General features: G+C 40.3%; 1 protein-coding gene across 2 annotated transcripts in view; it reads left to right on the top strand.

Annotated features, from left to right (window-relative positions):
• The window catches only part of CLDN10 (claudin 10), a 108,077-nt gene that overhangs the window by 84,741 nt on the left and 10,498 nt on the right, over positions 1-12,838 (top strand). Inside the window, exons 1-3 of one of the 2 annotated variants that reach the window (XM_081046355.1) lie at positions 2,335-2,640; positions 8,904-9,065; positions 9,171-9,252. In XM_081046355.1, coding sequence (XP_080902481.1) covers positions 2,421-2,640; positions 8,904-9,065; positions 9,171-9,252 — 464 coding nt within the window. In that variant the 5' untranslated portion in view covers positions 2,335-2,420. Of the gene's footprint in view, positions 1-2,334; positions 2,641-8,903; positions 9,066-9,170; positions 9,253-12,838 lie in introns of those variants that run through there. The other variant, XM_081046356.1, reaches the window with a different exon arrangement.

Genomic DNA, 12,838 nt, shown 5'->3' with positions numbered 1-12,838 from the left:
TGGGTTTATGGATTTTAAAAGTATAATAGAGCTACATTATCTGCTAAATAACTTTCGGGAACTGGTCTAAAACACCAAACCATACTTCATAGTTCCTTAATTTAACAAACAATATACCTTTGGTTCCAAAAAAATTAATTTATATCTAAGCTTTTGATTAATTAGGACCTGTTTGTGTCTTCAGGGTCACAACACTACATTGTTTTGTGTGTCAAAAGTAAGTAAGGGTTTTGTCTTATTAAAAAAAAAAAAGAATCAACAATTTTAGTGAGTGCCTACCATGAGGAAGATACAAATACACAAAAAGATTGTCAAATAAGGCCAGGAAATAACGTACAAAACCAAAATTTGTGTAATTTTTAATTTTAGGAAACTCTGGAGTGTACGTCCTGATTTATTGTTCATGAATTTTTGTGCTTTCTAAACAGTAAATTGGATCAGAAATAGGCAAATCATCCAGAGAGGAATATGACATAGAAATAATAGTGGAAATATGCGGGAGAGCACGAAACAAGATGGTAAAAGCACTTTACAAAGGTACATCATACAAAAGAGTAGAGAGCACTTTGTAGTCAATACCCAAAGGTGAGTGTTTTGAATAGCAGGGAAGATTAAAAGGATGGGGTTAGGCAGGTACTTCCCAAACTGTCTGTAAATTTGACCTAGTGGTGAACCCCGCGTGACACCTCAGGACAAGTTGGGACACATCAGTACGGTAGTGTCAGCATGTGTACATCCCACCAGGCCAACCATCTTCACCCTTATTCCCATTTACACAAGCCACGAGATGGCCAAGCACACATGCACAAACCTCCCAAGGGCTGCTGCACAGCCAAAGAGTAGTCAGACTTACCCTGTGTCTCTCCGTGCACATGACTGCCGTTGGGTGGAAGTTCAGGAGAGATAGGTTTGGGTTCCACATGAAGAAACACTTTCTAGAAGGCTGTCAAAACCAAACCAAACCATAACACACCCCGCCATGCCCTGAACCTGTGGCCCTGAAGGTTAGAGTATGAACTGAGTGTTATCTCCAGAAATAGATAGGATAATTGTACTGAGTGTGAGCACGTCCTAACAGTCTTCAATGGTCCTTCTAAATCTAAATTTTGGTGGTTCTGTAGTCCAACCTCCTGTCTTCTCAATAGACATCTAATCACCTCAAATTTCATTCTGTATCCATTTGGTTAAAAAAAAATGACAAAGGGGAATTGAGAAATTCTTCACAATGAACCAAAGTGTCCCTGCACGAAGATTGTGAAACAGGATCAGCAGCTAGCTTTATTGTAGCGGACTTATTTTTATAGGTTTTAGACCTTTGGTTACTTTTGGCAAGAAGTGAATCCTGAAAGTTCATCCCAAGAACTGCAAGAACTTTAAACAGACAAATAATAACCCCATAATAAAGCCAGTGTCTTTGTTCTCTCATTTGTGCCCAGATTTGTGACCTCAGGAGTCGAAAGTACACCCTGATCTTTGTGTATACCTTAAGACAGCACTGAAGGAATGAATGAGTTTATTCTTTAATCAGGTGTGAAAGGTGGAGGTGGTAAAAAAGTAAAACAAGAAACAGAACAGTTTCCACTGTGACAGAACCATCATTCATTGAATAGACTCAGACCTGGGAGCTGGAAGAGTCCTACAGGAAAAACGTCTTAAATGCATGTCCTGTGCGGAGTGCGTTAGTATCAGCAGGTCAGCATAATGACTGGAACATTCAAGCTCCAGACAGCAATGAAGGCTCTGAGGGATCCTGTGCTTTTCACACGCGGCAATCTTGAATTTAGGTGCCAGGCACCTCTGTACGATGACTTTCCACATAGTAGTACCTGGCCAAACAGAACTGCAGAATTTTAGGGCAAAGCCTATTTCAAGACCAGGACTGCCACAGTGATGCCTCCTTGACAAGCCAAACAGGGTCACCCCAACAAGCGTAGCACGAAAACCTTTAGAGTTCAGCAACTCCAGGGCTGCGTTCCCACGCCCCGTCTTTGCAGGGCACGCAAGAGGCATTTTCCGCACTGCTTTTACAAGGTACTCTGCAAGTCAAGCTATTTGTCTTGGGTAGGCTGGGGAGGGGAGGAGGGAGGTGGGACGCCACGGGTTGTCCATATCCGGCTGCCAGTCTGTCCCACAGGAGAGCTATTCTCCGCGAGTCTTCGGCACCCGAGATGAGGTAGCAGGGGACGAAAGGAGCGCAGGCCGGCGTTTCTACCGACCCGCTGGGCAGACCTTAAAGGGCGCATCCTGAGGTCGGTGAGCGCCCCCTGGCGCCGGGTCTGCGGGCTGGGAGGGGAGAGGCGAGGCGGGGCGGGGGCGGGGGCGGGGGCGGGGGTGCAGGAGGCGGAGTCCTGGGATCGGGCGCGCGGGGGGTCGTGGCGCCGAGTGGGAACGTGAGCGCGAGCGCTGCTGCAGCGGGCGGCATGGCGAGCACAGCCTCGGAGATTATCGCCTTTATGGTCTCTATCTCGGGCTGGGTGCTGGTGTCCTCCACGCTGCCCACCGACTACTGGAAGGTGTCCACCATCGACGGCACGGTCATCACCACCGCCACCTATTGGGCCAACCTGTGGAAGACGTGCGTTACCGACTCCACGGGTGTCTCCAACTGCAAGGACTTCCCCTCCATGCTGGCGCTGGACGGTCTGCATCCCCTGGGCCCCCACTCCGGCTCTCACTTCTTTCCGGCCAGCAGGCGGGGGTGCCCGCTGGGCCTCACGACCCCCGCGGGACCCCCAGGCCAGACTCCTTCGAGTCCGGGTCCCACTCCCCCCCCCCCAGGGCCTGAGGGAACTGGGGAGAGTCCCCAGAGGTTTGTTCCGCGGGGGCGCTTGTCAGAGCCTGGGACCCTGGGGTGGGAGTTATACGCACACAGGTCTGGATGGCGTGGGTGATTTTCAGGCATCGGGGGTGGAGGGAAGCAGCTTTGCCGTCTTGAGAGTAGAGGACACGGCTGTGGGACGCTCATGTCTCTCTTGTGGGACTGTTAGGACACGGAGTCATGCAGCAGAAGGGGCATGTGTGCTCCATCCAGCCCTCCCCAGAAGAGCTGGATTCTGATTAAAATGGAACCATTGACTTGTCAAAGAGAAATCAGCTTGCCCTGAACTCCTTTAGCCGGTTCGTGAATTCTTTTAAAAGTGGGCAGGAGAAAAGGCAACAGTGCAGGAGGGGAGGGGGTACCCCCCTAAAAAACGCTTCTACAAACGTGCCAGCCTAATGCTTTTTCCAGAATTTAGGAAAATAAATAGCCCTTAGCTGTGTCTCAGAGGGTAGAGCGCCAGCAAGAATCTTGTGCGGGAGACTGACAAGTTCTGTGTCCATGCTCCCTGGTCTGCTGCCCCGGTCTCCCTCGTGGTGTTCTTTTAAAAATGGTTTTCTACATTGTTTTTGTTAATTAGGCTTTATATTGCATTGCATTATAGCAACAGGTAGATGTGCACATAAAAAACTGACTTTTAGTTTCAAGACAATAGTAGATGTCAACGTGGTGACAATAACTGTTCAAGTTCTAGGCTCTTTCAGGATTTTATAGCACATGACTAGATGGATTCTGGCAGAAACTTAAGGAGGGTCATTTACATTATTTCTAGATTTGAGGTGTTTTCTTTTTCTTTTATTACTGCACTGCAAGCTTTTATTTGCATAGCTGTGTAAATAAAAGACAAGATTTAATTCCCCTAAGATGGTGCTTGTCATGAAAAGCAAACTGTTGCTCAATGTGGTATTTGATGGAACCTTCTTGTAAGGGCATATGTGTCTGGTTTTAGATGGGTGACACCCGGGTCTGTGTCCTGCTGTGTAAAATTAGTAGCTGGGACTCTGTTGATTCCCTAGAATTACTGTTGAATTTCCTGTGCTCTGCAGAGCATGCATCCAGGTAGATGCTTTGAACAGGCGGGCTCTTGTTTCTGTGGTTTGCATTCAGGAATATGAGATTGACAGTTACTGTCCTAAGTGCATTCTTCTGTTGTAACTGTATTATTACCTGAAATAGTGTGCCAGATAGGTATCCGCCCTTCTATAGGACAGTTGGGGGGACAAGGGAGAAGAGAGAAATAAATGCTCCTTGGAGATTATTGGGTGCAGAATAGTGAAGCTTTCACCTTATGCGTCTGAGGTGAGAGTGGACATGGTATCAAGATTTGCGGGCATGGTGGTCAGTGAGGAAGAAGGAAGGCCTAGCGCTCAATTATTAAGCTCTTATAGGGAGTTGAGAATGGATCAAATAGAGGAGTGACATTTATATACAACCCAGCTTGCAAAATATCCTTCCAAGTGCATTCATGTATCTAGATAATGACTGTAAAATACATAAATGACATCACATTACCTATTTTTCTGCAACGTTCTGAAATTAATAACATGTTTTTTCCAGTCTGTACATATAGAAGTAGTTATATTTCATGACTGCATAGTATTCATTAGTCTGGACAAACTGGTTTATTTAACCATTTGTGCATTGTTGGACATTGGACCCCTTCCAACTTTTCATTGTCAGCGCTTTACTGAAAATTTTTATATTTTTTCTCTTTGTGTGTGCATATGTGTTTTTTTATAGAGTAGATAATGAGAAATGGTATCATAAGAGCAGTAGAATATTCGTTTTACTATTCAGTTTATACTGCCAAATTACATTCCACAACAGTGTATAAGAATACCTATTTCTTCACATTCTCACCGTTAAGTTTTCCATGTTATCATGTTATTTTAATTGGCATTTCCTTGATTACCAGTGTTTTTGACCATCTTATTATGTACTGTGCATTTATTTTATCTTTTGTGAATTGCCTGTCCATATCTTATGCCCATGGTTCTGTTGTTTCCTTTTGGTTTAAATGATTTTTTTTTTTTTAATTCTGGATGTCAGTCTTTGATTTGTTTTATATGTTGCAGTCTCAGCCCATTGGTTGTCTTTTAGATTTCTGAAGACTTTTCTCATACAAAACTTTTCAATGTGTACCATTATTAGATTTATCAGACTTTTCCCTCTGGCTCTGCCATTTGTGGCTTTGCCTACCGCAAAGCGATGGATTTACTTTTCTTTACCTCCCAGGATAACATTTTGGGGGATTCAGTGACATGACTGCACTTTCACTTAGAGAGGAGTTGATTCTCCCACCTTCAATGGAACTTCTCAGAGCAGGCCCGTCTGCTTGTCTTTTCTCTGCCATGTGTTCCCAGGGCAGCCACATCTGTTGACTGCTGCTTCTGAGGCAGGTCCTGCTGACAGCGTGCTGCACGTGGACTCTGTGACATTACCTTTGCAGTGCCAGGGGAAGGCTGCATTGTGGGTGGCCCTGGTGGCCACAGGCCTGAGCAGGCAAACCCTCCCCTTAAACCACCCATAAGGTGTAGATTGAAAAGAAAATCCAAGAAGGGAGAGAGAAGGCTCATGGCTCCCTCGTCTAAGATGGAAGAACAAGCCTCTTGGACGCAGATGATGGAGTCATTATTTTGAATTTCCCATATGAGGTCAAAGCTCTGATTCCTCCTCATCAAGTGGTATCATGGTCATCCTAGTTTTCCTTATAAGGAAAATGAGACCGAAAAAAGCTAAATGTCTAGATTTAATGGATTTCCCTGTTAAGACCCCAGTTTCTGCTTGGAATAAATCTTAGTATTATGGAAGGGAAGCTTCAATGTGTTTCTACCCTCACCAGACACTCTGTTCATGTTATTCATCTTGTGAAGTAAGTGCTGTTATCCCTGTTTTACAGATGAGAAAACAGAGACTCAGAGAGATTAGCTAATGTAAACAAGGGTACACAGCGGGTAAATAGAAGAACAGAGCTGAAATTCAAAGTTCATGCCTTCCCCCCATACTACTCTTCTTTCAAAGGATTTGCAAAAAGTACACAAAGCTACTAGCATAAGAAAAGCACTTTTACCCCCTCCCTTTACTCCAGCAACTAGTAGCTCCCGTGTTACTAGGAAATTATCTCCGCCAAGTGAATATTTTCATTTTTACTGGTTTGAAATGGGAAATCAGGTACACACCGTTGGGAAAACACTTAATTTTTAAGGGATACTTTGAAGGTTTCCTCTAACAGAATTCATTCAAGTTACTGTATTTTACTAATTGAAAATTGCATGGTTGAATGAGCTAGTGATTTCTGTTTATTGCTAACCCATGTTCCTTTCAAAAACACTACTTGAACTTCAGCTGAGAATCATTTTCAGGCGGATTGTTTTTAGTATATGCCATCTATTTTTGTTAGTGGGAATGTTTGCCATTTCTTCGAAGAGAATTAACTATAAATTATACTTCAGAGAACTTCTAAGTAAATATGTGCATGCCTCAGCACTTTAATGTGTTAATTAGCTATTAACTGTGTCAGTAAATTAGACCTGTCAAAAATAACTGGCCTCCTTGACTAGTTTTTACCACCACTTGGCTTGATGGTGTTACTTAAAAGTTTTGCCCTGAGGAACTATTAAAAAGCAAGGTTGTAGAGGTCTGCCTTGCAAAAGATAAACTGAGTTGGTTGAGAGTCAGCTAAGGCCTGGGTATATGGGTGTTTTAAGGACTGGTAACCCCTAATTTACAAACCAGGTTTACCAACAACTGGATCACATCTACGGCTGGCAGGGGACCTGGTCCCCAGGAACCCTGACCCTTGCTTTTTGCACCCTGTTTCAGAAAATCTAGCCAATGATTGTGCTGGTGAGGAGCCTTCTTTGGTGCATGAGACAAGTTAGCAGCTTATGTATTGGTACTGTTTTCACTCCAGAGAGAGATACCTTTCCCTCTACATTGGGGTTCTAAGTGGTACTGAGAGTGGACCTGAGCACATCGGATCCTTGCTCTCCCCATCTTTCCGCTTGGACTTGTGCCAAGGGATTGGTCCTGCTGCAGTTACGAGGGCTAAGGTGGAAAACCTGAGTGGGCAACTCAGGAAAAAGGTTATGCGTAGTGGTTAAATAAGTTTAAAGACTGCTGTTATTTTCCCAGTCATAGTAACGATTGAATGCTTTGGCCTCGGATTGTAACCACTGTTTACCATCTGGGAAACTGCATTCCATGGTCTAAATGGGCTGACTGGAGGACTTAACCATTTGCCAGTGCCTGCATTTTCTGTTCATAAAACCTATAAGGTTACTACTGTAAATGCAAATCATGGGGCATGATAAAGTTTCCTGGGATAGTTTTGTGTTTTTTACACATATTATATGAGGTTACATCCCACACACTCTTTTGTCTGTTTAGTGATTACAGTCAGAGTTGGCTAAAACACCTCAAAATCACAGATGAAAAGAAATCTCAAAAAATAATGAACTCACACTGTTTCAGTAGCGCTGGTGGTACATGAAAAGCCAGTTGTGTTCTCTTGGTAGACGCTCTTTAATCGTGCAAAGCACTAACAGGTGTCTTCTCTCGGTGCCGCCTGCTGCTTGAGTTCTGGCAGGGGGACTGGAGGGCTGAAGGGGAAAACAGAGCTGGGTCGGTGCTATTGGCAGCAGAGACCCACGGGGCCCTGCCACATAATTGCTGTTGCGAAAATCAGCCTCCATTGTTCTGCTTTGCTCAAAGTAAGTTTCTTTTGCTGTTTTTGATAGTTTCACCATCGGTGAAATTACTTTCTGTCAGGAAGTAGTTCACACTATAAAATGGAAGATCATCGTCACTGCAGTTTGTGGGGCCCTACATTTATTCAATTAAAAAAGAGCGTGTGTTCTCTTCAAAATGGATCCCAGGACTAGGATTAAAACTTGAAATTTTATTCTTTCCCAAAGAAGCATGGACTGAAGGCCACCTGCCAGCATTATTCCCTGAATTTATGATTCTCATAGCTTTAGCATTATTCTTTAGCGTAGCCTTTGCTTGAATACTAATAATAACTGACTTTCAGTATTTTGGCATTAACAAGTTTTTTTTTTTTCAGATTAAGAAGTTTAATTCCAAATGTAAACCTCGTGTTCATGTATGTTCATTTGCTTAACAAATATTTACTTACACCTAGTGGGGGCCATCACTATTTCAGAAATATGTCATTGTCTCAGGCTGAAACGAAAATGACCTTATGTGGTAAAAGTTTATTAGTTTAAACCCCATTAATTTAAAATTTGTTTGTGTCTGGACGAAAGCCAGGCTGAAGTTTGCCACCACCCTGGCTGTGCAAATAAAAATATGTGCCTACGGAAATGCAGGGTGTTGGAAGAATGATCAAACAAACCAAGAGAACAAGCTTTTAGGGTTACTTTGAAAGCATATACACAGTCAGCTAATTTAATAATTATAAAATATTCTTCTAGTAAATAACCAATGTTTTTTTAACCAAATTTTCTTATGTGCACCCTGAAAATAATACAACGTCCTTAACATACTTCTAGATTTAGACTCCTCATGGTTCATGATATTTTAGTTGGTGTCATTTATAAGGTTTCACTAATATTGGAAGATTTGACCCTTTGGGAAGTCATGCTGCCCAATTATAAATTTTCTAATGTCAAAATCATTAAAATATCTATTTGAAAGGCCCGTATGCACGGGAGTAACAGGGTTGAGATCGTGGCAGATGATGTTTCCTGCTGTGAAAGGCAGTGTTACGTGGATTTTGTAGTCAGATCTGGATGGAATCCATTTTTGCCTTTTTCTGACTCGTTTTTGACATATATAAACTTTGCTCGCCTGTTTCCTCATATGTGAATAATAACGCTCAAAGTTCTAATCTGAGGATTACGTTTAAGCGAAACTTAAAAGTGTGTGGTGACATAGGACAGGCGCTCTACATAGACTAACTTGCGTTCTTTTCTTGCTTGTCTTCACCACATGCTTTAACAATTATGGTTATTATTATTATTATTTTGGAAAATAGACCAATCATTCAAAAGGACAATGTAAAATAAGGATTGATCCCTGGATAACCACCTGTTGATGTTAATGTGAATGACTCTAATTGCAGGTTATATCCAGGCATGTAGAGGACTTATGATTGCTGCTGTCAGCCTGGGCTTCTTTGCTTCCATATTTGCCCTGTTTGGAATGAAGTGTACCAAAGTCGGAGGCTCAGATAAAACCAAAGCAAAAATCGCTTGTTTGGCTGGGATTGTTTTCATACTGTCAGGTAAATAGTAACTTTCTTCCAAACAAGGTACTTCCACCACGTTAATGAAATATGTTAACTAACATAGTTAACTAACTATAGTACTTCCCCTCTGATACTTTTTAGGGCTATGCTCAATGACCGGTTGTTCCCTGTATGCAAACAAAATCACAACGGAATTCTTTGATCCTCTCTATGTTGAGCAAAAGTAAGTACTGTATGTTTCTGGCTCATAGGAAATGTATATAAAGTCATATTCTAAATTAAGCTACATAGAGTTCCCACATGGGTTATGAAAATGAGACATATTGCTAAATGGTGTTTGATGACATCATTCAGGAGTAAACATTGTATGTGCTCCATTGGCAAATAATGCATTTAATACTGCATTAGTGTTACATGGTATCTTGTCTCTAAAGAGCACAAGGCATAGGATTTAGAGCTCTAAACTTCATCCACTGGACATCACAAAATAAAGCCAGGTGGAGGAAAAGTGGAATAGAGGTGTAAAATGGGGAGGAAAGTGATGAAGTGTGACAGCAGAAAATTAAAAGCTTGCCTTGATTTTGTCCATTGGAAATGGTATGTGCCAGATGCTAGCATCTAGACAAATTTTGAGATGAAAACTGAAAGGAAACTATGCTCCTGAAGATTGAAACATTTTAATGATATTTAAATGAACTACTGTTTTTCATTTTTATGCTCTGTTAACTATGGATTTAACAAGCTCCACCTAATAAACTGTATACAGAAACTGTACATAATGCAAAGTTTTTTAAAAAAATAGTCTAGGAGTGGCACAGACACCCAGATGTGACCAGTCTCAGTTGCAGGTGAATGCTTTGGCATTTACAGATCAATTTATTTGTTGTTGTTTTTTAACTACGGGCTGCTGCTTTTTATAGTTTCTCTAGGCCTATTTCTTTGCATTGGGAAAACCCCAGGCATACAAATTAGAAGTAATAATATATCAAATATTTTGTGTTCCATGAGAATATACCCACATGCCTCTGTAGAAAGCCACATGTGTATGCATGTGTCTTGCTATCAATCAGGCTGTTGATTTTCCTTCGGTCTTCAGAGCAAATGTTATAGAATTTTTAAAAGTTACTAAAATCACTAAAATAGCTGGTCGGGTTACATCACTTTAGAACTCTTCAAAAAATTGATTTTCTAGTTTTCTCTTTAGTATAGTTTATGCATAAATAGTAAATTCTAATAGAATGACATATAATGAAAGTAGTAGCTAACGAGTTGAGTCCCTGCCACGTATCAAGCAGAACAGTGTAAATATTTTTTTATTCTCACAACAGCCTTATGGAATAGGGTCTCTTGGTACTCCCTGTTTTAAAACTAAGGAAGGAGATCAACTAATGTGTCCGAGAGAACTTGGACTAAACTAATTGTGATTCAAACCAGCTAGCCGAAGTCTAGAATGCTTGCTCTAAACTGCATGATTTATAATATCCTATTTCATAATTTTTGTTACAGTATGCTATATGTAGTTTTCATCGAGAGAATTTCTTTTGTACATTTAAAAACAGTTTTCATTCTGAAATTTTATTAAATTGGAAACAAAAACAACTGTTTTGGACCCAAGACTAACTTTTACTCGCCTGCCTGTGTTAAAAAGATGTGTTCCTGATTTATAAATTTTCTCCTAACGAATTTTTGACAATGAGATTTGCACAAATGTACATGACACCAAACATTGAGATGAAAACTGAGACTGTGCTCCTGAAGATTAGAAACATTTTAATGAGAGTTAAATGAAATATAATTTTTTATTTATATGACACATTTTTATTTCAGGGTTTGGTATCATATACAACAAAACCACATTTCTCATGGTTTGTTTTATATATTAAAGATATGGCTAACTTACCTGGATTATCTTTTCTACATCACTGTTTTTATTTTCCTGACAATTATTAAGGACATCTTTGTCAGAATTTTAAAAACAGTTTAAATCTTTCTTCAGAAGGTAAAGGCTGATTCCTATATGCACTGTAACTTCAACTTGTCTTTCGTGATTTTTTTTTTTTCTGTGCTTGCTGTGCTCAGTCCCCTAAGTCATTTTAGTACCATTGGGATTTCTTATTCTCCTGTCAGTATTTGGTTAAACTCAGTTTGGAACTTATGGACTCTGGAAGGTTTTCCTCTTTTCCACATTCTTGATGCTGCATCGAACTATCCAATTCCCACTCTTGGTCTCCCAGCATTCCTCTTTCTATCTATACCTACTCTCTCTCTGTGCGTGTCTAGATTCTCATCTGTAAAATCAGGACAATGCTAGTACTCCTTACACAGAGTTACTGTGAGTTAAGAAAGTGTATATATATGCTTAGAACTGATTAGAAAAGAGCAAACACTTTGTATTAGCGATTACTGTATTGTATTAGCTATTATTAAGATTGCTTTTTAATTGCATGTAGTATTTAAGATATGGCTCATCTTTATAGATGTCTTTATTAGATCTTCTGTGGTGACTTAAGCTATAACACCTACAATTTGCCAATTTTCTTTATATAATTAAAAACACAAGAGCTAGGGGTTATGGAAAACAACACGACTTACAGATTGGTAGTATTTACAAATAACAGACCCTTCATACCAAGGCCTTATGGAAAATACAGACTTTATTTAAAAAACTAAACAAAACAACAACAAAAAAACTGCTTATTGAGAACATGTTAGCTCCTTGAGATACGGACTTTCTCTCATATCTCTGTCCCCAGCAGTGCCTTCCACAAGGAAAGGCCCTCCGTGACTTACATAAAGTCCACTTAGATCAAGGAATTGTCAAGGCCTAAGAACTATAAATATAATCAGATTCTAATTACCCGCAAGGATTGAATAGAAACATAAAAATGACATGTGACACCTAGAGGAATACATAACCTTCATTTAAATAGAACTGTAAAACCAACAAATCAACTAACTTGATTTCATCTGTTTTCCATTTATCAACACCTCTAATAGAGGAGAGAGAGATGAAAATTAAGATTGTAGTTGTTTTCTGTCATTGTCCCATTTTTCCTTTGGTTTTGCTTTCTTGCTTTCATTCAAGTTATGCTTATGTTTTTTGACTCCAGGGAGGGCTCTTGCAAAACCTTGAAAATTATTTCTCAACTCTCCCATTTGGGCTGTTTCAAACCAGCTTCCTTCTTTTTGTTGTATTAGGTTGGTGCAAAAGTAATTGCAGTTTAAAAGGTTAAAAAAAAAAATGCAAAAACCGCAATTACTTTTGCACCAATTACTTTTGCACCAATCTAATAACAAAACCTACCAAATCCTCCCCTCTCCCTCCCCCCAAAACCCCCACCCTTTTGCAAGCTTCTGGTAACAGGCACCCATTAGCATGATGCACCATCATAGGGAGTTGAAATTTAATTACATTATTTCCACTGTTGCTTTATTGTTTAAACCACTAACTTCCTGAATGTCTTGCTTTTGTTTTCTTAGATAAACTTCCAATTAAGACTTGATTGACATAAAGAAACTTCTTTTAAAGCATGCAAAGTTAGAGCTCTGAATCAATTGCCCTAATTGAGGAAATAGGTCATCATGATGTTACATTTATTCTTTTAGTGTATGAGATTTATCATTAATGCTTTGGCTCAGATATTCTCATGTTTGGGTCTCATCTTCAGGCTCTTCTATTATCAGAGTTCTTAAAACCATGGAGTTATTTATCTCGAGCATTCTTTATTCCTGGCAATATTTAGTTTCTACTTTAGGATTTAAGCTTTGCTTAGGTAAAAATCTTTTCACCATTGTGGCTACTTAGTAGT

Source organism: Rhinolophus hipposideros, assembly GCF_964194185.1.
Source record: "Rhinolophus hipposideros genome assembly, chromosome: 4".
In the NCBI taxonomy this organism is placed as follows: Eukaryota; Metazoa; Chordata; class Mammalia; order Chiroptera; family Rhinolophidae; genus Rhinolophus; species Rhinolophus hipposideros.
This window is presented reverse-complemented; position numbering and strand designations above follow the sequence as displayed.